We start from the raw sequence: 27,692 nt of genomic DNA, 5'->3' as shown, positions 1-27,692 counted from the left end.
GCGCGCGCCCCGGCCGCCCGCCGCCTCCGCCCTGCGCCCCTGAGCTGCCGCTGCCGCCGCTGTCGCGGGTCCGAGGGCGCCGCGCCCTTGCCCTGGGCCCGGGCTCTGCCCGCCGCCGCCGCCGGCCCGCGTCCCTGCGCTGCGCCGCCCGGCCGGGTGCATGCATTGTGGGCCTCCCGACATGGTCTGCGAGACGAAGATCGTGGCTGCGGAGGACCATGAGGCACTGCCGGGGGCCAAGAAGGACGCGCTGCTCGCCGCCGCCGGAGCCATGTGGCCCCCGCTACCTGCCGCGCCCGGGCCGGCCGTCGCGCCCCCACCCGCGCCAGGTCCCCAGCCCCACGGAGGCACGGGGGGCGCGGGGCCGCCGGAGGGGCGCGGCGTTTGCATCCGCGAGTTCCGCGCAGCCGAACAGGAGGCGGCGCGCCGCATCTTCTACGACGGCATCTTGGAGCGCATCCCAAACACGGCTTTCCGCGGCCTGCGGCAGCACCCGCGCACCCAGCTGCTCTACGCCCTGCTGGCGGGTCAGTGCGCCCCGGGGGGCGGGGGACCGGCGGGTCTGCCGCAGTCCCGGGCCGGGCCCGGCTCCAACGGGTCCAGCGGACCCCTCCGGGGACCGTCGCGCTTGGCCCCGCCTTCTCCTGGGTCCCCATCTGGAAGCCCGGGTGCCGCATTCGTCCGTGGGACCGGCGGGGAGGAGACCCACTGGAACCCGCGGCGCAGTGCTGCGGGCTTACGGCCAAGACGCCTGGGCCGGGCGTGGGAACCGGTGCGGGCTGAGTGCGGGCGCTGCGGACCGGGAAGCACTGGGTCAGCAACTCAGTCCGCGGTGCCCGTTCTCCCCGTCGTGGGGCATCCCGGGTGGGGGCGGCGTGACAGGGCAGATAGCGCTGCAGCTGCGGCCCGGCGCGACAACTATATATAATCTGCGGGCGGGGGAGGCCGCCTGAGGCTCAAGTGCTAATTTATGACGGGATGACAGCCAGCTCCGCGGGGAGCCAGGGAGGCTGTTCTCCAGAGCCGGGCCACAGGGAGGATATCCTGTGCGGTCCTAAGCACACCCTTCCCCCCAACATTCAAGTCATCCCATTCTGCGGATGAAGAGCTTGAGGCGACTCTCCCAAGGTCATTCAAGGGAGGCAACTTTTGCTCTAGTGCCTCTTCCTCCACAGAATAAATGAATCTGGAAGCGGAGTGGTGCTCGTCGCCTGACCCTGTGGGCCTAGCGGACCCAGAAACTGCCCAGGGATGGCTCTGACTGGGTCCCTTCACACCCCAGCGTGGGATGACCTGCTTGGTTAGGCAGTGCCCTGGTGTCTTTGTCCAGCTGTTTGACTTAGCACCAGGCTAGGTGGAGTAGGCAAGAGCCCTCTTGGAAACTGGGGCACCGAGGGCTGACCAGCACTGGCTTGGCCCTGGCTGTATTGTGGACCTTTGTTTCAGGTTGTGAAGGTAGCAGGTGTTTACGCCAGAGAGCTTGGAAGTGAGGAAGCGTAGAAAGGGGCCGCGGCCATGACTGCTCCTACACAGAGAAACAGTCCCTGGTGGGGCGCATCCCTAAGCACTGATTTACCAAGGTGGTTTGGACTCCCCGTGCTGTGGGGCCCACCCATGTCCTCTCTGCACCTGCCACCTCACCTGTGCCTCCTTGCCTGCAGCCCTCTGCTTTGCTGTGACCCGCTCACTGCTGCTGACGTGCCTGGTGCCGGCGGGGCTCCTGGCCCTGCGCTACTACTACAGCCGAAAGGTGATTCTGGCCTACCTGGAGTGTGCGCTGCACACGGACATGGCTGACATAGAGCAGTACTACATGAAGCCACCTGGTGAGTTCTGAAATTCCAGCCCTAACCGCCCCCTCCCTCTTCCCTTTCAGGTACTAGAGGGCTGGGTTGAGGGATCCTGATGTTCTGAATGACTGAGGCCTCTAGCTAAGTGTAGAGTCAGCTGGGGAGGCCAGAGCGAGTCCTTTCCTTGGTGGCCTGGCTCCACTGTGCCCGCTGACAGACGCCTTTTCCTGGTACCTGCCGTGTGTGTGTGTGTGTGTGTGTGTGTGTGTGTGTGTGTGTGTGCGTGTGTATGTTGGGGAGTTAAGTCCTGACTGGACCTTGAGCCAGCCCAGGGTGCCTTGGGTGGAGGAAGCCTGTGTGGTACAGGAAAGGTCCAGGGAGCAGTGTGGGAAGAGGTCCCAGCCTTATCCTTGGCATCCTGACTAGTGAACCTCCTAGTGAATCGTAAGGAATTACCACAGACCTAGGGCTTAACGCAGAGAGAGGGGCTGCTCTCTCCCCCAAACAAGCCCTGAAGCAGGATAGGTCTTGAGAACCAGAAGAGGGAGACATTTGGGATATGAGGGGCTGAGGGTAGTGCTGGCCAGCAGGAGTTGGGTCTGTTTCAGGGAAGGGCAGCCGCTCTGGCTCTGCTAGCTTTCGTTTTTGCCAGCTCCTCCCCAGCTGCCCTACCTTGCGCCCCAACCTCCTGCCCAGCTAGCTGGCCTTGGTGCCTGCTGTTCTCCTTGGCCCTTCTCACGTTCAAGTGTAGCTTCTTGGCCTCTGCAGGGCCCTCAACCTACCTGGCATTGCTTGGGAAGAGAAGGGGGGAAATGGCCGGAGTGGGCTTGGGTAGACGGCATGGGTGCGGCCAGAGGTGTCTGTCGTGTGCTCTGTCTGAGCTTCAGTTACCCCGGGGGTTGAGTGTGGCAGTCTTTGCTAACCCTTAGACATCTGCTGGGTTTACGGGATCCCACAAGAGCAAATGCTGGACAGCAGCTAATGGAGCTGTGTGGATTTATGAGTTCTCATGCAGACAGGGAACGAGACCTGGGGGAGTGCAGCAGTCAGTGCTGGAGGCTGTCCTGACCCCTGGTCTGGCTTGGGTGGGTGGGCGTGCAGCAGTTGGTAAGAGCGGGACTGGGCCATAGGGTCCCCTTCGGGTGGGGGAAGTCCTAGAGGCTCTGGCATGTGGGCCCTCCTGAGCTGTTGACTTTCTCTGCTACCCTGGAGCGGGGCAAGCAGCACCCTTAGCTACAGAGCTCTGAGTCTCCCCCGGGCCCCCAAGAGGTGAGAAGTGAAGGTAGGGGTGCTTCCTACTGCTTGCTGGGGACAGGTTACAGGTGCAGAGACTTTGGGGGAAGTGTGGCCTTTTGAGGGAAGGCCAGGTCACCCACAGCACAGGCACTCTTTTGGCCAGTCAGACGCTCTCCCCTGCTGTCCCTCAACCTTTGTCTTTCAAGAAAGGTCTGTGGGTATCCCCTTGACCATGGGCCTCTGGTTCCCGATGGTAACTGGGTTCCTGGTGGCCTGTGCCCTTCAGCATCTTTCCCATCCCAACTCCTTATTCCCTCCTTTCCTCTCCTTGTAGAAACGAGGCTGGGATTGGCTTTGCTATAGGTGGAGATAGCTGGCTTGGTCATCAGACTCCTTGTCCAGTCACCGGGGCTTGGGGGTGTCTGTGGCGGTCTGTGGTCTCTCACTGGTAGATCTAAAACATCCTTCTGGGTTATCACTCAGTTCTATCTCTGCAAGGATTGTGGAGGAGAAGGATGGCAGGCCAGTGGCTGGGATTCTGAGTAGGTCAGCTGGAACTGAGGCCTTGACTCTGGTTTTTCAGGTGGTCTGGGGGTAGGAATCTGCTTCATCAAGGCCTGCCTGGCTCCTAGGCACCTCTGACTACTATTCTGGCCAGGACAGTACAGACTCCGGCCTGAGTTGATTGTGCCTGCCTGTGTTGTGGGATCCAGTCACGCAAAGCTGGGCAGGTCAGCTGGACTAAGGCCACTGGAGTGTTTTTGTTGCATAGGGGGTCTGGAGGAGGCACCTTACCTGCTTATCCCGAATTATGGCCACCCGTGCTGTTCCAAAAGTGGAAAGGAGGGCCAGGGCCCTGGATGATTGGGCATCATTGTAATGCTCTGACTTGGTGCCCAGCAGGAATGGGCAGCTGAAGTCTCTCCAGCCTTCCCTGCAAAATGTCCCTGACTGTCCTGTCCTTCCTAGGATCCTGTTTCTGGGTGGCCGTGCTGGATGGCAATGTTGTGGGCATCGTGGCCGCTCGGGCCCATCAAGAGGACAATACGGTGGAGCTGCTCCGCATGTCCGTGGACTCACGCTTCCGCGGCAAAGGCATTGCCAAGGCTCTGGGCCGGAGGGTGCTGGAGTTTGCCATGCTGCACAACTACTCTGCAGTGGTACTGGGCACCACAGCCGTTAAGGTGGCCGCCCACAAGCTCTATGAGTCACTGGGCTTCAGACACATGGGCGCAACTGATCACTACGTGCTGCCTGGCATGACCCTCTCGCTGGCCGAGCGCCTCTTCTTCCAGGTCCGCTACCACCGCTACCGCCTGCAGCTACGCGAGGAGTGACCACCACCACCTGCCCACCACCCTGTCTGCCCCTGTTCACCTCTGCCCTCCTGCTCGCTGCCCAGTGCGGCCCTGCTTTCCAATGCTCACCTTGGCGTTAGTTTGGATTTTCCTTTCTCAGCATCACCTGGCTGGTTCTGGGGGACACAGGGCGTTGCTCCTCGGCAACACTCTGGTGGGGTAGATTGTCTGCAGCCCCGGCCCTTGCCCCCCCAGCCCAGCAGAGTGGCTCGTCATGCCTTGAAGAGCAGCATTGTGGACCACCTGGACTATCCACAAAGCTGCCCAGCCTGCCTCCATCAGGGGAGGACTAGCCTTCCCGTCGAGCACAGAACCTCTACAACAAGCCCCACAAGGAGCAGACCCCTGGCCCCCAGCCAGGCTAAGGCTCAGCCAATGGCCTCTGGAAGAGCGGCCTGCTGGGTTGGCCAGCCACTGCCCTGTGGGAGGCCAAGCTGGCCCCAGGCCCTGCTTTGCCCTGTGCATGCTGAGGACATGGCCTGGCTGCAGCATGCCGCATGCCACAGCCCCCTGCCCCGCTGCCCTGCCTAGTCTGAACCTCAGGTCCGAGCTGGTGAGCTCACCTGTCCTGTCCTGAGCTGGCCTCTGGAGGGCCTACCTGCCTGATCCTGTCTCTCTGGTGGGGCCGGGCCTGGCCTAACCCGGCCCTAGCCATTCCTGCTTTGCTTCAGAATCATCTTACCTCTTTCCCTGTGGTCCCCGTGCCTCCTTGCTCTGGCTGACTTGGCTGGGCACCCGGGTTCGGTTCCTGTAGCAATCCACTGCACAGCATGGTGGGGCTTTCAGGGGGGTGGGGGGACACCTCCCCCAACACCTGTTAGATCAGGTGGCCCCCTCCCAGCCGCCCGAGGCCCTGTGGACTCATGCTGTTTGTGGGGTCTGCCCTGTGAATGTAACTAGCTCAGGCTGTTGTTGGCGATGCCTGTCACAGCTTCTCCCAGCCTGAAACAACCCATTCTCTAATAAGTTACGTAGACAGAATAGCACTCTGCATGACTTTAATTCCCGGGACAAAATGGTAGTTTGAGCCTCCAGACACACGTCTGTGTGGTGCTAGTATACACGTGGTCTCTGGCCCCATTTGATGGGGGTGGGTGGCCGGGTAGGTGGAAGGTTTCAGTTTGGAGAATGGAAGGAGACTCTAGGTTAGTGGAACTGCCCTCAAAGTGCATTCCTGGTCTGTGAGGCCTCAGGCTGCCTCTTGAACCCCTGTGTGTAGGCCTGAGGGGACTGGAGGGTCCTAAAGCCTCATGGGAAAGGCTGGGCACTGCCTGGGACTTGGGAGTTGTTTTTTTGTTGGGGTGGGTCCAGCCATCTCACTATAGAGTATACTGCTGGACCAACTGCTCCTGGCCTCTCCTTTTTGAGGTCCCACTTAGAGTCCAGCCTGAATTGGGGGGTAGCCTGGGACAGAGGAAGGAAGGCAGTGGCTGGCAGTGCTCATGTGGCCAGCTGAAACCTGGACTTAGCTTCAGTGCAGGGTGGGGGTGGGGGTGGGGCATAAAGGCCCATCCACACCCTCTGTGTGGGGCTTGGGGACAAGGAGTGGCAGGTCGGGTAGGCTGTAGAGCTGGCCCCTGGCACCATGGCGCCATTCTTAGAAAGGCTTAGAGGGAATGAATGGTGAACAAGCCCAGCTTCCTGAGGGGCCTTTTGTCCTGTTAGCAATTGAGGCATTTGCAGAACACTGTACAGACCCCGCTCTCCCCTGTACATTCCTCCCTGGTGGTGCCCGGTCCCCTCTTGGGGATGGGAGTTTTGTAGACTGTACAGAAATTGGCACCCTATTTTCTTGCAGCTCTCAGATTTTGTTAATCTGGATTATACAGACAGACGTAAAGTGTTTTAGCAAAATGGAAAACAAACAGTTGTGCCTTTTCCTCTTTTCTGTTTGGATTGGTCTCGGCTCGGGGCTAGTCTTAGTTGCTGTGGGTGTAGGGACTGCTGGTGTCTGAGGATGGGGGACCTGAGGTCTGGGTGGGCCTGAGTGGGAGTCAGGTCTGCTGGACACTACCAGCTGCCAAGGCTTCTCTGATCCTGTGCCTTTGGGGCCTGCAGGCTTTGGGGTTAGAAGGGCACTGGGATTGTTCAGGCCAGGGCAGAGCCTGGGGATCCCTCAGCCACCCACGTCTCCTTGATACTGACCTGGGATGAGCTCATAGTAGATTCTCCCTTCCTAGGAGCCTGGGGGGAAGGTGTGGCCCTTCTGGCTTATTGGCACCTGTCTGCCTGAGGGGACCCCTTCCTGCCAAACAGCCCATGGGTGGAGGAAAGCTTGCCGGGCTCTTCATTATTCGTTGTCTGCTTTCGGTTGCTACCAAGACTTGGTCGAGATGTCAGGAATGGGTGGTGGGGTAGGTTCCAGCTGCACCAGGATGGAGCTTCACTGGGCAGCGTGCAGCTTGGCAGGCCCGAGGCCCTGGGCTGGAGGGAGCTGAGCTTGCTGATGACTGGGCCTGGCCCTGTCCTCTTCATCCCACCAGGGCTGGGCAAGCTCTGCACATGTGCACTGATGTGAATTTTCTGTTTGTTGAGATTCTGTTTTTTCTACCTCTGTGGAGGCCTTCTCCCTGCTCCACCTGGGGCAGCTCCTCTGAGTTTGCTGGCCATCTCTCCTCCCTTGGGCCTCCGGCCTGGGGTCTGACCTGAACTCAGGATTCTGTGGCTTCCAGGAGTCCTGTTTGTGTGGAAGCCTCTGCTTTAGTCGGGAGGGAGGTGGGAGAGGTGGTGGGGTGCACCTACAGCAGAGACCTGTTGTCGATGGCAGCCTCTCCCCTGTGCTCCCATCCTTCATCAGGGAAGGGGACAGGACAGAGCAGAGTCGGGGACACACCTGAGGTGAGCTTTGGCTTTGGCCCGATGCCTGGGACTCTTTAAGCCACAGGATCCTCACATGCTGCTGGAAAGCACCCTGGTCAGTCCACTTGCCTCTGCCAGTCCCAGGTGGCCCCGCAGTCAACAGCTTCCTGGAGCTGGCTTCCAGGGCTGTGCCTGTGGCTAGAGGACTGGGGACAAAAGTTTCTGGGTCTTTTGCTGGTGCCTGGGGCTTCTTGGGGGCTGGACATGGCTTCCTAGCTGGGTAGGAGCTGTGCAGCACCCTTGAGGCTACCTTCCCACCAAGCCCCAAGGGGCGGCCTGAGAGAGCTGACCTGAGGTGGCTGTGTCTCCCTGTCTGTGGTAGCACTGCTGCCCGAACCTGTTGCTACCTGTTCTCTTGGTCAGTGCTGGCCTCAGTCATGGTCCTGTCCCTGGCTCTTGGCTACACTGCTGGGTATGGGGCAGACCCTGGGCTGTGCTGCTCTTTGGTGCTGCCATCACTGTGCTTCCAGCAGGGGAGGGGTCCATGGGAGGTGGGCACAGCTTGCCTGGGTCTGGGTAGAAGATGAGCCTTGACTTAACCACTATTGGATGTATTTTTTTTAAAGAAAAAAAAACAGCAATAATTAGCCATTAGCGTAAATGTGCATACCCATCTGTGTTGTGCATCTGTGCACACGTGTGAGCATGTGCACCTGGGAGTATGTGTATGCATGTGTGAGCATCTGTATGACTGTGTGTGTTTGTGTGCACAAGCACATGCCATTTGTAATCATGTGCTCATGTGCCCAAGAAATCACATTCATGTGTTGCATGTGTGTGCATGTGTGTATGCGTGGGCAGCTCCATATGTGTATGGATGTGTGCATGTGTGTGTTTGTATGTGCACATGTGTAGCAGTGGGAGGGAACCAGTGGGAACAGTCTCTGATCTGGGAGCACTTTCTTTGTGGTAAGAAGCAGGGTCTTGTGGTTGTCTCTCACTGTGCCCATTCCCTCCTCTGCCCTGCCCAGCTCCATGTGAATGTAGCACAACCCACCAGGCTAGCTAAGCCTCCGCCGGCCCTGACTTCTGTCCATCTCCCCCTTGGCTGAGGTAGGGTAGAGGAGCTGGAGGCCCCTTGGACAGGACAGACTGGGTTTGGTCAGGGTGTGAGGGTGTGACACAGTGGTAGATCTCACTGTTGGGGTTTGTTCTTGAATTTGTACTGTGAGCCCATGATGGGGGTGGGGTGTCCTGAGACCCCAGGATGTGCCAAAATAGCCCCTAGGGCCAGGTGATGAGCCGAGTTCCCAAGAAGACAGGCTGGGGGCCCAAGTGGGTGTGTGCCCCTGCCTGCACGGCCCCCAATGCTGCTGTTTTTCAATAAAATCAGAACTGAAGGAACCCGGCTCTGTGCTTTTTTGAGGCACCTCCTAGGGTGGATATTCTGGGTTTGTGCCTGTGTTTGGCTGAGCTGGACCCTGGAGCAGGAGCAGAATCAGTGAGGCAAGGGTAGGGCTCCGGTGTCCCTGTTGGGAAGAGACCCCTTTCCCCAACTGGTCCCAAGCCTAACCTCCCATGATGTTTTCTTCCCGACCAGGGAAGAGGTGCCTGGATTCCTCTTTGGCCAGAGATGGTTAGGGGCTGTACAGCCCTTCACACTTTCCTAAGTGTGGTAGATACAGAGGCAGCAGCCAGTGTGTGGGACAACTTAGCTTTGGGTGTGGAGGGGTAGGAATTGATTGACTCAGGCCCAGCAGCAACTTGAAGGTTTTACTCTGTCCCTATGCTGGTTCCCAGTTCTTGGGTGTCAGGCATAGCTAAGACACTTTTAGTATGGTCTCCTGGCTTCCAAGCCCCACTGTCCTGGCCTGTTTCTGGGGTCTGGGTATTTACAAGGCCGAGACTCCTGGGTTTATGGGGGTTGGGTCCATGAAGAGCTTCACTCTTCAGCTGAAGGTGAACCCTGATGGTGCTGGCAGCCTCCTGCTGGGTGGCTCTGCCACAGGCTGCGGCTCCTGCTGTTGTCTGCCTGTCTACTCATAAGCATTTTATAAGAAGGTAGGTATCTGTTGGCCAGATCGAGGGGTAGACGTGAAGACATTTCCCATCCACCCCAGTGCAGGCTATCAGTCAGCATTGTCAGGAGGGGACCCTTGGAGGATGGGGGAGGTTTCTACCACTCAGACACTGTGCCCAGCTCCTGGATAGTTTTCTAGGAGTTTCCTTCCCACCTCCCTTCTTTCCTGCCCAAAAGCCAGGAGGAATGAAACCATGGCATGGTCAGGGCTGCCCTTCTCAGCCAGCAGGAAGGGCTGGTGACTTTTCCTGGACTTGGGTGACATGTCAAAGCCCACCTCTGAGACATCTTAAGTGAAACAGCCAGTGTGCTGCCTGCCATGGTGCTGGCCTTTTATCTTTTATCCGGTGGTGCCCTCACCGGTGCCCGCTGTTGGCTTCCTTATGGACATGCTCCATGCTGGCTTATGTTCGTCACAGGGAAAAGCGAGGCCTGAGAGGACACTCATCAAGGGTCAAGTTGGGTTGAGGCACCCACAGGAAGAATCCCCTTAGACAAGGAGAAGACAGCGTCTCATTAGGCATTTACTTCAGGTAGTGACCCAGTTGTTCCACAAAAGGTCAGTGTGGTCTGTATCTGTCTCGCCCCCACAGAGTGCAAGCTGGGCCTGGGGAAGGGCTGCAGGATGGACTGGTAGAAACCAGCTCTCTCCTCCCACCATTGTACAGGGCTACAGACAAACTTAAGATGAAAAAATTTACTTGATTGGGGTAGGAACTGAAGAGGGACCTCATTGGTAGCTGGACTGTTGCAGGGAAATTTGCTGTGGCTCAGGTGGAGTCCAGGGTCTCCTATAGTGGGGCCAAGTGTCCCCATGAGCGTCCAACACTCAAACTCACCTTTAGGGGCACCTGTGGGGTGACAAACAGAAGCTCAGCCACCTCCCAGGCTCTCACGCAGGTTGAAGAGGCAGCAGTTGCACAGGGACACATCCTTCCAGAGAGAGCAGCCACATAACAGGCGAACACATGGGTACACGTATACTCATATTTGCCCTCTGCACGCTCACATCACATGCACCTACCATGGTGGAATCCCCTACCCACCAGGCCTCAGGCAGTGTCTGCAGGGCTCCCAGGCATGGTGACTTAGGGTAGGAATGTCTTAGTGCAATATGTGCTCACCCAGCCAGGGCTGTATCTCGGAGAGATGCTAGGGGACAGAAGACCCTTACTTGAGTGGGCTTTTCCCCAAGGCACTAGACAAAGCCACCATGTCTGAAGAAGGGCTGACTCCCACTTATTTCCCGTTGTTTTCTGCCTCATGAGGGCCCTCTGATGGCAGCTAAGTTTAGTTTCCTGGGCTCCAGGCTCCTCCCCTAGTACCTACTTCTTTGCCCACAACAGGCATAGGCTGTGTGGACAACCTCAGGGGGGCAGGATCCTGCCAAGTGGGTAAACACATGTGTGGCTCCTTAGCCCTGCAAAGCTGCCACCTGTGCAGAGAGCGCACTGCCCTTTCTCAGGGAAGCCTCCGAGCCTGTGAGCAGAGCCAGGGCTGCTCTGGAAGATGGTCAGCAGTTTCTGTGGCTCTGGTTAGTTCTGAAGTAGCCACAGGGCAAGCTGTGTTTCTGGTTCCACCTGGGTCACCCACCTTGTTACTTCCTGCCCAGTTGTCCACACTGCTCTGGGGAGCCTATGCTGAAACATCCAGCACTCTTTTTCTGGCAAGAACCCAGAGCTGCTTCCAGGCAGTGTTCAGAAGGTACAGAGCGGGCCTGTGTTCAGACGTGCCCACTTGTGTACTGGGGTATGTGGGGCCTAGTGCCCACATCCTCAGTGCGGGTGAGCCTCAGGACGGGGTTGAGCCAGAGGCTGATAGGAGCAGCGGTAGATACCCATGGTGGTGGCTTCTTGCCAGGGACCAACCGAGTCATCCAGCAGGGAAAGGGTTCCTCATTGGAGGACAAGTGGAGGCTTGGAGGGCAGCAGCCCTGCTGCCCACCCTGGGTTGACCCCAGCTGTAATGCTGGGCGGATGTGGGTCTCCTCACCTGCAGCTGCAGTTCCAGAGTCTGTACCTGCTGTAAGGACTCCATGATCCTTCTGACAAGAGCTAGAACAGGAAAACAGCTGCTTACAGCTGTGTGGGTCCAGGGCTGGCCAGCCTTCTGGCTCCCAGGCCCCACGAGTTGAGGACTGAGGAACCTTCAGGCTCAGTCCTGCCTGATCCATGTCACCTGGTTATTTCTTGGATCTACAAGCCACTCAAACCAATTGGTCAGGACCCTTGATCCTCTCATGTAACGTCATAGCTGGTACAACAAACACCCAGTGTCTACATCCACAGCTCAGGATTTAGCTTAGAGGATCCTCAGCCCAGCCTTCTGGCCACCGTACTGACTGAGTTGGTCTCCTTCCACCCCAGCTCTTCCCAGCAGAGGCAGGCCAGCTGAGGTGGGAGATACTGTGCCCCGTCCACTGGTTCTGGCTATGGTACTAGGGCTAGGAGAAGGTACCAGTCAAGATAGTCTGGGCATGGAAGACCACAGTTTCTGATGCTTCTGGCAAAAGTATGAGATGTTCTTGTCATGCCTCTGAAGGTAGCTTTGTGGCCCTGACTGTATGATCTATCTTGTGAGCTACTATCATCATCTCTACTGACTGCCCTGAACGGAGGCCCAGCCATGGATGTCTGTGCATAGAAGCTTCATGGCTGTTCTGGAGCACTAGACATGTATCTCCCGGTACTAGGGTCACCGAACGAGCTGCCAGCTGGGAGAGTCCTTGAGGGACAGAGGGGAGGAGCTTCAAAGAGATGGCAAATTTCCTGACTGTGGGTAACACCGCCCCCTATTCTCCCCTGGACGCACCTGCAAACTCAGGGACCTGAGTGTCTTCTACTTCAAACAGCAGCTCGTCATGAATCTGGGCAACTAACCTGGAGAGGAAGGAGGGCATTTGTGAGTGTGGGTGCTTCCACACGGGACCTCAGGTTAGCATTCACAGTTCCTGGTAGGTTGTCTGGCATCTGGTTTATGAAAGAGTGTGGAATAGGTATGGCCATCCTGGCACTGTGGCCTGGGGTTGCTCACCATCAGAAGGGCAGCTCCAGGGAGTGGGCAGAAGGGGTCAGGAGAGAGGGATAAATAGCTTCTAGAGAGCTGTCCAGCCTCTGAGCAGGCTGAGCATTTCACAGGCATGGGAGACTGGAAGGCTGGAGGAAGAGCTTCCTAGGAGCAGAGCGACCTCTTCATGTGCCCTAGCCTCCACCGGTTGTGGGATGTGATGATGAGCGTGGATGGGGCAGGGGAGCCGCTCCTGCTGTGAGGAGGGAGGCTAAATAGAGAACGTGGGGGGAGCATACCCTTTAGTTTAGAGGGGGTGATGGGCAATATTTTTTAAATTTGCTTTTTAAAGTCATATAAATATTTAACAGAACTTGAAGAATGCAAAAATTCAAAGGTACAAAATCACATCAGCTATGGGATATTTTGGATGGCCCATACAGGACTCAGCATGTACTTTGGGGCAGTAAACCATAGTTCTAGGTGAACTTGGCTTCATGGACACTCAGGTTCCGTTTCTCTAGCAGTCCTGTGTGGCCCCTGAGCCCCTTCTGGCATCAGTAGGAAGAGGAGTCTAGGAAGCAGTGCTCTGTTGGGTAAGTGTTGGGCAGAGCACACAGATTCAACCAGGTGAGTGGGGGAACAGCACACATGTGCACAGGATGAGACATGGACTGCTGGGGACACCTGAGTTCTCAACCCATAGATCTGTCACAAACCACAGGCTCCTTGGAGGCTCCAGGGAGATGTCACTTCAAAATCCTTATAGATATGTAGTTCCCAGACCTGGTACCAGCACCTTTGTGAGCGCACAGGGTAGCTGCTCCTGCACTGCCAGGGATGAAGTGTGTAGCACAGGGGATAAGGATGGTCACAAGCACCCACAGTCCCCAGGGAAGGATTGGAGGGCATAGAGGGGCCCTTGCTGTCTCCTGGATGGAACTCTGAAGCACAATAATCACATGGTATAAGCCCCCCACTGCTGTTTGCCCTGGGTCCCCCTGTGGCACTGGAAGCTGAGGCTTCACAGGGAAGTTGTGTTAACCCTCCCCACTTAACCCCAGCAGTGGTAATGGATCTGATGGTGAACCCTGGCTGGAAGGAAGAAGCAGCCTTAAAATGCCTGACTAGAGTGGCCACGATGGTTCCTGATAGCAGAGTTCTATGGTGAACTACCCATCAGTCTTCTTCTCTAACATCCTTGTTACTGGGCAGGGAGAGAAGGGGCTATGTTCCCAGCATGCACACCATCTACTCTAAGACGAGTGACCCAGAAGTCATCTGTTTCCAACTCTCAGGAAGGTTGTGAAGGGTTGCCTTGACCATCACGACCTTCTCTGGCCTGGAAGGTGTTGAGGTGGTCAGAGCGGCTACCTCAATCATGGCACTAAAGGGACAGGGCCTGAACTTCTAAAACAAAGTCAGCAACCTCTGTGCCTTGGCAGGAGAACGATACACCTTTTGAGCTCAGACTACTGTAGCCAGGCCACTGTTACTAGAGGCCAACAAGTGCATATTCTAAAGACTGTGCAGGCAGTGGACATATCATGCTGGGTCCAGACTATGGAAGAGTGGAGTATGCATTCTCGGGGACATTCGCAGAGGCATTTCCTTGTGTTTTATATACTGCCCCTGGCTAGGGCATCAGCACTCCCTTCCAGAAGCCAGACTGTGGTAGGACATGGCAGGCACTAAGCTGTAGCACCAGCATGTTTTCTTAAACTAGTACCAGGGTGTCTGGCAGGCCTTGGCTTCCAAAGAGTTTACTTTTCAAATGGACAGAAACCTCAGAAGAGGCACTTGCAACTCTTTCCAGATTTAGCAGAAGTGCCTTCACACTTCTTGAAATCACACCATGCAGTCTGAGCTGCCAGTGTGGCAGGACCTAATAGGTGTGACTGTTAGTCACTCACACATCATCATCACAGCCACAGAGACATCACACTTCTCTCTGGAAGCTGGGGCACAAGAACAAGCAGGAGAAGCAGACGAATGCAGGCTTAGACCACCCAGACTCCCAGGGGACCATGCCTCTGCTGGTTGCCCTCTGCTCCACAGAGGACACAGAACTACTGTATTTGCATCTGGCTGGCCTGACACAGGCAGACAAATCCTGGCCCTTTGAGAGAACTTTCCTGAAGGGCCTAACCTCATCCCTTTGCCAATAGTTTGCCAGGAAGTTCCCTCTTATGGAGCACCCTAGCCATGCTGAATTCTTTGTGGGTTCCTCTTAGAAGTGCATTTGTGTGGTGGCACAAGATAGGAGACTCTGCAGTTCTGGGAGGACACCCAGCCCTGGCTCGTCTTCTCCTGAATTTGGACAAGGTGCACGCAGCTTGTTGCCTCAGTTTCCTTTTCTCTGTATCTCCGAGTCAGATTTCCTGTGCTTATCTTTTGGAAAGACATCGCAACCAAGGAGGCCCTAAGCCTTAATATGCCAACATCTTTCACCAATTCGAAAAACAGCAACAGAAGAAGCAACTTGCTAGCCTTGCGTGTGGCAGATGCAGAGTGCAGTGTGTTTTCAGCGGCCATGAGGACGGGCCGACACAGGCTGTGCACAGCCCACAGGAAGCGAGAGGTTATCACAGCAGCAGTGGGAGTGGGCACGTGTACAGAGCCCATCAGTTACAGGAACTGGGAGGAAAGCGTTGTGAGTACTGGGCAGAAGACAGAGAGGGGTGGCAGGAGAAACCAGCTTGGCCCAGCTTTGCACAGTCTGCTCCCAACCCTCGGGCATGCCTGGGGCAGGGCTTAGCTACAGTCTCTGCACCTTCTTCTGGTATCCTTCCCAGAGGGCTTGCAGCTTCCCAACCTATTTCTTTTCAGTAAGAAAGTACCTGGAACAGGGCTGTAAAAAGCAGGAGACGACAGGGCAGGGAACTGAGCATCCTGCCCTTGGCTCCATATGACACTAATCTACAGAGCACACTTCTGTTCAGAGGTGTGAAAACCACCCAAGAACACAGGTAAAAGGTAAAAATGGGCAGGGGAAATATTTAAGGAGATAAAAGTTTTCTAAAGAAATATGAACAAGCCGGGCGGTGGTGGCGCACGCCTTTAATCCCAGCACTCGGGAGGCAGAGGTAGGCGGATCTCTGTGAGTTTGAGACCAGCCTGGTCTACAAGAGCTAGTTCCAGGACAGGCTCCAAAGCCACAGAGAAACCCTGTCTCAAAAAAAAAAAAATATGAGCAATTGCTGATAAAGGAAAACTCATACCTTGAGCATGAATTATATTACTGGCCAAGAGAAAACTGTAAGTTTGGTAAGGAATGCCCAAAGGGAAGCAGGCTCCCATGTCTCCACAGCCCTCTTGGGGCTGCAGTACAGGGGCCCATGGGACCCGTTTCACATTTTGGGATCTAGGGAAGCTGTCATCTTCCTGTAGGAGATTTCCTCCCAGGACTAGAAGTGCTGACCCACTTAGGCAGTGGTATGGGCACCCAGGTGTGTAGAGGCCCATGGGAGGATCTTGGGGTCCTTAGGGTAGGATGGAAAAACATGTGGTGGGCACAAGGAGCAATGCCATTTTGGCATCCAACAGATCTCTTTGGCAGGAGTTCAATGTTGGGCCCTGGAAAAATGACTAATTCACTGACCTGGCTGTCAGGGTTGGGGATGTGGCCACTGCAGCAAAGATGTGGATCATGGCTAGCTTACAGAGGTCTGCAGCTGAACCTGTGGAGACAAGGGTTCAATTTTAGGACTTGAGGTGTGGCTCACAGTGCCTGAGCTGTTATAGAGACATTTTCCATGGACACTGCTCATTCCATTGGCTAACAATGAAGGAGTTTTTGCAACTGGAAGCAAACCATGGATCCTTAATACAATCGAGCTGCTTCCTTCCCAGTGCTGTGGGGATGTGGTTTGGATGCCTTACTGAGAAAACCTGACCCCAGTCAGATACTCAGGGTGTGAGAGAACGGTCCTATCCCATGTCAAGTAACCCATCTCTAGGACTGGCTCTTGCTGTGGGACAATGATCTTGTACACTGTAAAGATTTGTCACTTGTATTGATTTAATAAAATGCTGATTAGCTAATAACCAGGAAGGAAGTATGGACAGGGCAACCAGAACAGGAGAATTCTGGGAAGAGGAAAGGTTCAGTCTACAGTTGTCACCCAGACACAGAGGAAACAAGATGAGAATGGCTCACTGATAAAAGGTACCAAGCCACGTGGCTAACACAGACAAAAATTATGGGTTAATGTAAGATGTAAGAGTTAATTAATAGGAAATCTGAGATAATAGGCCAACCAGTTTATAATTAATGTAAGCCCCTGTGTGTTTCTTTGGGATTGAATGGCTGAGGGACTGTGTGGGACAGAAACCTCTGTCAACAGACTGTATTGTTGGTGAGAATCCTGGGGACTCAGGCTCTTACTTTTACAGGGGAACATAATGGCCTCCAAGGGTCTTGGAGAGGCCATCTCTTTATTTCATTTTTTAAAGGTCTGGCTATGTAGCTCAAGATGACTTTAGCCTTCCAAGGGTTGGTATTACAGGTATGCCTCACCATGTCCTTCCAAAAATGCCTGAAACATAAAGACGGCCCTGCCACATCAGCAGCTGTGACACTCAGGCAGGACGGGTGAGGGCCGTGAGACCTCAGACAGAGCAATCTGCCAAATACCCAAGGAGCAGGGGACATGGGCCTTCCAGGAAGGAGCCACAGACAGTGGTAGGCTGGGGCTAGTACCTTGTACCACAAAGTTTACTGCCTGTCGCTCTGCTTGTGCCCGAAGCTTCTGGTCCTGTGCAGAGATCCTTGGCAGAGGCCTCCTTCTACCCAAGATGGATGTCACATAGCCTAGGGTAGAGGAAGGAGAAGCAGACGAGAAACAGATACAAGTGGCCTAGCACCAACTGGCCACGGCCTCCTTATACTACCCTGCACTTCTCACAGAACTATCCGATATATTCCAGGGACGATGGCGTCTATACAGTAGGGCCTGTATCAGGATGTCTTCTGTTGGCCATGTGTCAAACTTCTACTCTTTTCTGGCTTCCAGCTGCACTGAGATCTTACACAGAACAAGGACATTTTTATTCTATAGAAATCGAAAGCCATATGTAGGCTTGGGCACAGGAGTCATTCTGGGGTATGTGGCAGCTGGAATATAGAACAAGGAATGGAGGGTATGTCCACACACAAAAGTAGAATGAGACCTTCTGGGGTCTGATGCGTACATGTCTTGGGGCTCTTAGGAAATGAATAAGGGTCTAGAGAGATGGCTTAGTGCTCAAGAGCGCTAATCTTTCCTGGCATCCACATGGCAGCTACCATCTTCTGTAACTCTAGTTACAGAGGATCTGATGCCCTCTTCTGGCCTCTGCAGGCACTGCATGCTTGTGGTGCACAGACATATATGCAGGCAAAACACTCAAAACCAAAAACAAGTGAATAAATAAATAAAATGCACATAAACCCACTATGTTGTCAGGAGGTGGTGGTGCACACCTTTAATACCTTTAATACCAGCACTCAGGAGGCAGAGGCACGTGGATCTCTGTGAGTTCAAGGCCAGCCTGGAATACAAAGTGAATTCCAGGATAGCCAGAGCTGTCTCAAAAACACCCCCCCCCACACTATATAGGTGTATTAGTAAGGGTTTTCTAGAGTAACAAAACTTATTACATGAATCTCTCTCTCTCCCCCTCTCTCTCCATATATATATATACATATATATATATATGATTTATTAGAATGACTTATAGTCTGCAGTCCAGCTAATCCAGCAATGGCTGGCTGTGAATGGAAAATCCAGGAATCCACCAGTTGCTCAGTCCATTAGACTGGATGTCTCAACTGGTCTTCAGTATGCTGGAATCCAGAAGAAGCAGGCTCCAACGCCAGTGAAGGGACAGTCTTGCTAGCAAGGCCAGAGTAAGCATACAAAGAACAAAAGCTTCCTTCTTCCGTGTCCTTACACAGACTTTCAGCAGGTGTAGCCTGGATTAGAGGTGGGATCTCTCAGATCAAATGGTCTGCATTGAAAGAGTTGCCTTCCTACCTCAAAGATCTGGATTATAAGGGGCTCTTCCTATTAAAGCAAAAATCGCTCATAACTCTGTCCTCCACTTTTGGGTTTTAGTTAATTCCAGATATAGTCAAGCTGGCAACCATGAATAGCTCACAAGCCCACTCTTTGTCAATTTGACAAATAATCATAGCTCCTTATGTTGTGATTAATTTCCAAAGGAAGAATAACCAGGTCATAATAATGCCTAAGCATGAGATAAATATCCAATGTACAATCATAAGTGCATTATAAATTTACCAGGTCAGGATTATACCTAACTGATGACATAACTATCCCTCGCACAATTCAAACACATTATAAATCTAGAATAGGTGACAATGTCCCTTGAGGAATATTCTTTTACTATCTTAAACTTAAATATGATAACCACTGATACTCTTAATTGATGTGACAGCCCATGATAAAGTAATTGAGGAAAGAAAACACAAATATATGTACAAACGCATTCTGTTTTTTTTTTTGTTTATTTTTTTTCTTTTTTCGAGACAGGGTTTCTCTATAGCTTTGGATCCTGTCCTGGAACTTGCTCTTGTAGACCAGGCTGGTCTCGAACTCACAGAGATCCACCTGCCTCTGCCTCATGAGTGCTAGGATTAAAGGCATGTGCCACCACAGCCCGGCTCACATTCTTTTTTATTTTAATTTTTTTGTTCATTTTATATACCAACCACAGTTCCCTCTCCATCCCTTCCTTCCACTTCCCCCCACGCACCCCCATTCACTCCTCAGAAAGGGTAAGGCCTCCCATAGGGAGTCATCAAAGCCTGGCACATGAAGTTGAGAAAGAACCAAGCCTCCTGCATCAAGGCTAAGCAAGGCTTCCCACCATAGGGAATAGGCTCCAAAAAGCCAGCTCATATACCAGGGATAGATCCTGGTCTCATCGCCAGGAGCCCCACAAACAGACCAAACCACACAACTGTTACCCGCATGCAGAGGGCCTAATTCTATTCCATGAAGCCTCTCCAGCTGTCAGTCAAGAGTCTGTGAGCTTCCATGATCTTGACCTCGCCCCTTTGCTCATATAATTCCTCCTCCCTTTTGACTGGACTCCCAGAGCTCAGCCCAGCACTTGGCCATGGTTTCTGCATCTGCTGCTATTAGCTATTGGTGAAGGTTCTATGATTACAACTAGAGCGATCGTCAGTCTGATTATGGGGAAGGCCAGATGAGGCACCTTCTCCACCTGCTATTTATTTCCTTTTCCACCCCCTGATTCCTGGGCCCATGGGTCCTGGCTATGGGAGAAACCATACCAAATATTGGACCCTGATTCAAAGCATATAGTGCCTTCTAGATAACCTGCCTCAGCTCTCCAGGCTGCTGCCACTTAGTTGGTGTTGTAACTGTGTCTTCAAAAGGTCATTCCATCTTTCGACCAGGTCAGCTGCTTCAGAATGGTGGAAACATGGTAAGACCAGTGGATTCCATGATCGTGGGCCAGCTGTTGCCCTCCTCTGGCTGTGAAGTGAGTTCCGTAGTCAGAAACAGTACTGTGTGGAATACCATCATGGTGGAGAAGGCATTCCGTAGGTTCACAGATGGTAGTTTCATGGCAGAAGCATTACATGCAGGAAAGGCAAACCCACAACCAGAGTAAGTGTCTACACCAGTGAGGACAGAGCATTGTCCTTTCCATGGAAGAAGTGGTCCAATGTCAACCTGCCATCAGGCTGCTGAATGGTCACCGCAGGGAATGGTGCCATGTCTGGGGCTCAGTGTTGGTCTCTGCTGTTGGCAGATCTGGCTCTCAGCAGCAGCTATAGTCAGGTCAGCCTTAGTGAATGGATGCCCATGTTGCTGAGACCATGCATAATTTTCATCTCTGCCACCATGGCCACGTTGTTCATGGGCCCACCAGGCAATGAGAGGAATGTCTGGGGAAAGAGGCTGACTGTCCGTGGAGTGAGTCATCCTATCTACTTGATTACGGAACTTCTCCTCAACTGAAGTCTGAAGTCACCTTTTGATGAACGTTTACATGGAACACAAGTCTTCACATCCTTCACACATTTGAAGAGATCTGTTTGCATACTTCCCCAGACGTCTTTCCCTTCTATTTTCCAGCCATGCTCTTTTAAAATCCTTGACCAACCAGCCAATTCATTGGCTACAGCCCATATATTAAATACACATCTGGCCATTTCTCCTTCCAAACAAAATGTATGACAATGTGTACTGCCCAAAGTTCTACCTTTTGGGAAGATTTCTCTTCTCTAGTATCTTTCAGGGTTGCCCCAGAGGGGTTGTAATGCTGCAGCTATTCACTTCGGTGTGGTGCCTGTTTGCATGCAGAACCATCAATAAACCAGGTCCTCACTCAATTGTAAGAAACTGAAGTGTCCTATCTCGAATGTCTGGTTCCAAATAACCACTCTGAGGCTTAATATTAATTACAAATCTTGGCCAATAGCTCAGGCTTAAAACTAACTAGCTCTTGCATTTTAAGTTAACCCATATTCCTTATTTATGCTCTGCCATGTGTCAGTACCTTTTATTAGCATGGCAAGTTCATCTCCTGCTCCCTCTGCATCTGAGTGGCAACTCCAGACTCTGCCTTCCTTCTTCCTAGCATTTTCAATTTAGGTTTCCTGCCTATCTTTATCCTGTTTAGCTATTGGTCAGTCAGCTTCTTAATTAAACCAATCACAGCGACCAATCTTTACAGTGTACAAAAGATTGTTCCACAGCACTCAACCAATCATGGGGAACACCCCATGAGGCTATAGGTGCATTCTTGGTTCTCAACTTGTGTGTCAACCCCCAGGGGGGCTGAATGACCCTTTCACAAAAGTCCCCCAAGACCACTGGAAAACACAGATATTTACTTTATGATTCCTAACAGTAGCAAAATTACAGCCATGAAGTAGCAACAAAAACAATTTTATGGTGACCAGTTGCCACAACACGAGGATCTGTGTTAAAGGACCGCAGCATTAGGAAGGCTAGGAACCACTGATCTAGAGGCAATCATTGGTGAGTACTGAGGGACACCAGTATTGTCTCGCCTGGCTCTCTTTCAGAAGAAGTCCCGCTGGTTCAGCAGCAGACAATGAGAGATTTATTTCCTTGGTCAAAGGTGAAAATGGTAATATTTCAAGGGGTGGGGCTAAAGACAGAGAGAGACTACTTCTTCAGGAGAGATAAACTCTAGAGAACCCGAGGACTCAAAGTTTTCAGCTTCAAAAGGTTCCTCACAGACAGCCCTGGCCCACATTACAGGGTCTACTCTTTACCAGTTAGTGGCCTTACTCTGAGGACACCATCTGAGGCTGGGACTTAAATTTTTGCTGTAATTCAGCCAGCCTTATATGAGGGCTTTGATTTGGTATCTGCAATTTGAGCTCTGTGGCTACCAAAGAGAGGATTCTCTTCCAGGGCACACTTAGACACTTTTACACTGCTTGTACAATTCAGGAGCCCTTCAGTTTTATCACTTAATTATTGGTTTAATTAAGAAGCTCTTTGTCATCTTCCACTGTATTTTGAGATGCAAGAAGTTGGTTGATTTTTATCATGGAGCTCAACCTTATTCTTTGTCAATTTATCTAGAGATGCTGACCAGCATCATCATTTTCCTTATTTTTCCCCAAACTGTCAAAAGTTTCAGATACAGGGTCACCAAATCCATTGCCACTTACAATTGATGAATCAGGAAATCTAATGCATTTGTCTCCTTAAGTTAGTAAAATAGTTCACACCGTGGGCTTTCAGTACTCTCCAAGCTCCCAGGGGAAGAGCTTCTAGAGGATTCGGTAACCATAGGTGTTGGCAAGTTGAAAAGCCTATTCATCTTTATATGTCTGTTGTTCTAGAACCAACTCTGGTACCAAAATCTGTATTAGTCAGGGTTCTCTAGATTACAAAGAACTTATAGGATGGACCTCTCTCTAGAAAAGGGATTTACTAGAATGACTTGCAAGCTGCTAATTCAATGGCTGACTGCGAATGGAAAATCCAGGAATCCAGTAGTTAAGGTGTAGCCCGGATTAGAGGTGGGGTCTCCCCTAAGCAATAGAGGAGAGGGTGTCTGAACTGACTTTACCTTGTAGTCAGACTGATGATTATCTTAAATATCACCATAGAACCTTCATCCAATAACACTTTGTCCAACAACAGATGGGGAACATAGGCAATGACCCACATCGGAGCACTGGACTGAGCTCCCAAGATCCAGTTGAAGAGTGGAGGGAGTGAGAGTATGAGCAAGGAATTCAAGACCATGAAGGGGTCATCCACTGAGACAGTTTGCTTGAGCTAATGGGAGCTCACCAACTCCAACTGGACTGGGAGTGAACGAGCATAGGGACAACCATGCCCCCTGAAGTGGGCTGACAGCTGAGGCAGACTGAGGGGCCACTGACAGTGACGATGGAATGTGTCTCTACTTGCATGTACCAGCTTCATGGGATCCTATTCTCTTCGGGTGTAAACCTTGCTCAACCTAGACGTAGTAGGGAGGGCCTTGGACTTTCCAAAGGGCAGGGTGCACGGCACTCCCTTAGGGTTGGGATGGTGAGGGGAGGGTCTATGGAGGGAGAGGGAGGGTTTTGGGAGGAGGGGAGGGAGTGGGAATTTGGATTGGTATTTTTTTAAGTAATAAAAAAAGAAAACAACAACAACAAAAAAGAGGTGGGGTCTCTCAGATCAAATGGTCTGGATTGAAGGAGATGTCTTCCTACCTCAAAGATCCAGATTAGAAGTGGATCTTCCTACTTCAAATAAAGCAAAAATCCCTTACAACTCTGCCCTCCATTTTTGGGTTTTAGTTAATTCCAGATGTAGTCAAGCTGACAACCAAGAATAGCTCTCACAGTTGGTTACACATGTTCCTGAGCAGAGAGGACTTCTTTTTTAACTTGATGTGGGTCAGAAGCATATCTTTCACTGGTGAGTTCATAGGTCCAAGGATCAGAAGAACTCTCTACATATAGAACCTATAACTTTTTGTTGTTGTTGGTAGGGTAAGTACTGAGATCTAGTCTGTCACCCCTATGCTAGTTAATGCACTGAGCTGTCCTCCAGCCCCGAGGCAATTGTCATGGAGCGACAAGGTTCTGCGTACTACTTCATGGGTGATATGTGACTCAGCACATTTGGTTACCATGTCTATAGCTTCTGACTGGATGTTGGGTACCATTGACGTTATTTTGTTGAGCATAAGTGTCTTTGCTCTCTATCTGTGACTCTCTTGGCAGGTCTTCATCACTTGTATATCTCCCTGATTTTTTTTTTTTTTTTTTTTTTTTTGTGTGTGTAGGTTTTTGAGACAGGGTTTCTCCTGGCTGTCCTGGAACTCACTCTGTAGACCAGACTGGCCTCAAACTCACAAAGATCTGCCTGCCTCTGCCTCCCAAGTGCTGGGATTAAAGGTGTGCACCACCACTGCCCGGCCATCTTCTTGACTTTTGAGGCCTGTCTTTGTGCTGGAGGTGAGGAAGCTAGAGTAATCTTTCTGTGGAGCTATAAGGTGTGGCTCTTGTGAGGCATTTATTGGCTGTATCAGGTATTCAGTGAGTTAACCTCAGCCTATATGAACTTGGAACCATCCTGCTGGCTGCTCCCAGTGGTTATTCTGTGTGGGTCTTCTCCAGCTCTTGTGCTGTGTGCCTCCAGACATAGGAACTTACAGTCATCTCATCTTGGCAACCACAGCAACAGGATACTCACTTCCAAGTGTCTGAAACTCATGTACTTTGGCCTGTTTCACGGTTGTCTACGGAGTGACTGAACTGTGTTCCAAAGTGGATGCCATCTGACTGTACATGCTCCAAACCTTGTTTACCCTCTATCCAGCATTTCCAGCACGGTGATGAGTTTCTTTCTGTAGTGCAAGATGACCTGATGCCCTGCCACTCTACGCTGGTGCTCCGGGTGGAAGCAACACCCTGGATGTCATTCTCATGTCAGGACACCTGGCATCCCTTCACCGCACACTTAGGAGTGACTGGTGAGCCATGGGAATATTGGCACAAGAATCCATCATCTCACCCACTCATTCCCAGTTAGATTTTTAAAATGGCAGTGGCCACTCTAAGGCACCAGGCATGGGAACCTGGTAGAGGAACCTGGAGCAAAAGCGTCAGCAGTCTTTGTTGACTGCAGTCGAGATATCTTGGTTTAGACAATTTTGCATTTTGAGTAAGAGACAACTATGTGAACAAGCTGTGGGCTGGCCTCTCTGGGGCTTTAGAAGTAACTGGTGTGGCTGTAATTGTTTGAACTGAGGATGGTAGAGTACATAGACACCTGAGAGCCTGACCCCATTTGCACTGGCAATCAGAAGATGTTTGAGTCCCAGCCCCTCTGGCATCTATCTCCTTGAGTGACATCTCTGTTTTCCCTCATTTCATCTCTGCTCCTAATACCTTTGCTATCCTAGACTGTCCTCCGGTTGTAGCCCTGACCTCAGACTCTCCAAATCTCTTGCAATAGTGTTGCTGGACTAATTTTTCAAACAAAACTCAGATGCCTGCCATGTAAAGCTCTATGAATGGGCTGGGCTTGATCAACCCATCTATTCTCTTCATACTCTGCCCAGGTTTTCCCACTTGCTCACATTGGGGACTTTCCTAGGCCCTTCCTGACGTTTCAAGACCTAGCCCTGGTCATCTCCTCAGCAAGGCTGTAGCTGGCAGTTCTTCTGGGTTCTCTCTCTGTCCTGACACCCCCTGGTGTCTTCCATACATGGAATGTAATGCTTGTTGCATCCCATGGGCTCTTGTATGAAAGTGAGAAACTGCGTCCTTAGCATTGGCATGATAACATGCCAGGCATCCAGGTAATCTTGGCCAATAACCTAGTGATTATTCTAATGTGCTTTGGGTATTAATCCCTTTAAGAAAGAACAAGGAGGAGAGGTGATGTCTGTACCAGAGAAGAGTGCTGAACTATGCCCACTCTACTGGTGACCATGGGATTTAGGCTTTGCCTGGACCTCCTGCTGACTCATTTTATTCTGCTCTAAAATGGGGGCAGCACCATCACCCACTTCTTCTCACCCCCATTTTTTTTATTCATCACCCACTTCTTAAATATTGTGAAGATTACGTGAGTAGCTTAATGGGCAACATTTAAAGGCCCCCCCCTCCCCAGTGTGCAGCTGCGTTACTCAAGAGTCTGTATTGTGTCTATATTTCCATCTGTAGTATGTGAGAAGACAGTGGCCTCGTAAGTTCTCGTCAATACTGGGTACTATCACTATTGCATCAAATAGACAGTAATTTAACTTCTCCTGAGACTCCGGGGTGGACAGTAGGCAGGACAGATGGAGGCCTGCTGGATGTGGGGCGATGACAACGTCTAAGTGAGTAGCCAGCTGTGGAATCTGATTGTGCTGGGGCTTTGTGGAGGATCCCTCTGGCTGGGCACCAATGCTGCCGATGGCATCTGCAGGCAGGCCAAGGACAAGCCTGAGGTGGCTGCCCAGAACTAGGAGCACAAGCACAGGCTCCAGGCTATAATCTCTTGAGGCCCTGAGGGCACTTGAGAACTGCAGGTGTCTGCTGTACCCTGGAGCACACGCTAGAGCTCATGTTTAGGAATGGAAAGTCCTGCCAGTCCAATCCAATTTCAATTTTCTTCCTGTTAATAGTGATTTGTGAGTGTTATCTCAGCACCAGTCATTAATCCTGCTGTCTGTTGTTAATATGTGATCATCCATTTATTTCCTTCCTTCTGTGATTTTTGCAGCTCTTTCCTAAAATTTATTATATATAAAATATAATAATATATATGTATACATGTATTTATTTTTGTTGTGTGTGTGTGTTGAATCCATAGTTACAAATATTTCTTTTAAAAATACTCTTAGGGGCTGGAGAGATGGCTCTGAGGTTAAGAGCACTGGCTGCTCTTACAAAGGTCCTGAGTTCAATTCCCAGCAACCACATGGTGGCTCACAACCATCTGTAATGAGGTCTGGTGCTCTCTTCTAGCTTGCAGGCATACACACAGACAGAATGTTGTATATATAATAAATAAATCTTTATATAAAAAAAACCCAAAAAACCCACTCTTGGTTTGGAGAAATGTCTCAGTGGTTAAGAACACTGACTGTTCTTGAAGAATCCGAATTTGGTTTCCATTCACATGGTGCCCCACAACCATTTGTAATTCTAGTTCCGGGGAGATCCAATGCCTGTTCTGGCTTCCACAACACCAACCACACACACCATACATGCAAGCAAAACACTTATGCGCATGAAAATTAAATAAATATATATTTTATCTCCAAATAAAGCAGATACATAGGTAAATCTCACTTTTTGATGAGACTTGCTTTATTGGAATACACACACACACACACACACACACACGCATGCACATGCACACGCAAATATACAAAATCTAAAGTTACAAAGGATTTTAATGCATTTCCAAACAAATAGAGGACAGATGGCATCTCACAGAGTGTATAAAGCTACATCCTTATTGTGCTGTGTTCACAGATATATCTTATTTGTGGAGATACTGTATAAATGGGCTACAAGCCTTTCACAGGAATATATGTTCCACTTTCAGGGTTTTTTGTTTTTTTTTGGTTTTTTTTTTTTTTTTTGAGGGAGAGTTTCTTTGTGTAAGTCCTGGCTGTCCTGGAACTCCCTGTGTAGACCAGGTGATCCTCCAACTCACAGAGATCCATCTGCCTCTGCCTCCTGAGTGCTGAGATTAAAGGTGTGCACCACCAAGTCCAGCAGGCTTTAAGGCATAGGGCTTTACCTACCTAGTTTTACCTATATGTGTAGTTATCATGTTAATTCAAGCTTGTTTATGTTTTGCTACAGGCAGAACCTCGTTGCGTGGGCCCTACCGGAGGAGCAGTGAGTTGCAATCGAAGTCCCAGGTGTCAGCCAGCAGAAGGAATCTAGCATGTATGAGCTGACATGGGGAGATCGCCGCTGCCTGTAATATAGTGTGTTTAGATCTTGGAAATACCCCATTCTACTGGGCATTTTTACCTGTGGACTGTAAGAAGATGACCCCTCCCTAAGCTGTACTGTCTAATTTGATAGAAATAATGATAGCTTATATCATGTTCTGATAAATAAAAGCAAATAGAAAACTATGTTTCGTAGCTGTGACTCATGAGCCCACTTCAGAAGGTGCTCAGGCTAATGATGCAAAGGAAAACACGTAGTCCAGGAACCAGCTGCTTTAACTCTCTTAAAGCTAAAAAGAGACAGTCACGTACCATTAGCTAAAACAAAGCTTCATTATAGCTTCAGGTTAGACCAGATGCCTTGCTAAAGGTTTTAAAATAAGTAACTCCAAAACAAGCTAAGGTTCACAAAGACACATAGCTGAACTGTCTGACTCATATGCTAGGGTCAAAAACACAAAACAGCCTGATTGTTACTAGCTCCCCTTGCTAAAT

The 27,692-nt window shown here is 51.4% G+C and overlaps 2 protein-coding genes across 2 annotated transcripts in view; one reads left to right on the top strand and one right to left on the bottom strand.

Moving 5' to 3' along the window:
- Positions 1-19: 19 nt before the first annotated feature.
- Nat8l (N-acetyltransferase 8 like) lies at positions 20-7,743 on the top strand. The gene is made up of 3 exons (XM_050141098.1): positions 20-527; positions 1,662-1,826; positions 3,996-7,743. The coding sequence occupies exons 1-3, from the start codon at positions 161-163 to the stop codon at positions 4,361-4,363; spliced, it is 900 nt and encodes a 299-aa protein (XP_049997055.1). The 5' UTR covers positions 20-160; the 3' UTR covers positions 4,364-7,743.
- Positions 7,744-9,846: 2,103 nt separating this feature from the next.
- Poln (DNA polymerase nu) overlaps positions 9,847-27,692 on the bottom strand; it is a 131,983-nt gene continuing 114,137 nt past the window's right edge. The window contains exons 20-24 of the mRNA XM_050140848.1: positions 16,972-17,082; positions 15,871-15,949; positions 12,075-12,142; positions 11,256-11,317; positions 9,847-10,114 (exon numbers count right to left, since the gene is read on the bottom strand). Of these exons, the coding sequence (XP_049996805.1) occupies positions 10,055-10,114; positions 11,256-11,317; positions 12,075-12,142; positions 15,871-15,949; positions 16,972-17,082 (380 nt within the window). The 3' untranslated portion in view covers positions 9,847-10,054. The remainder of the gene's footprint in view (positions 10,115-11,255; positions 11,318-12,074; positions 12,143-15,870; positions 15,950-16,971; positions 17,083-27,692) is intronic.

Source organism: Alexandromys fortis, unplaced genomic scaffold (genome assembly GCF_014885135.2).
Source record: "Alexandromys fortis isolate MF-2015 unplaced genomic scaffold, M_Fortis_MF-2015_v1.1 scaffold_7, whole genome shotgun sequence".
NCBI lineage: Eukaryota > Metazoa > Chordata > Mammalia > Rodentia > Cricetidae > Alexandromys > Alexandromys fortis.
This window is presented reverse-complemented; position numbering and strand designations above follow the sequence as displayed.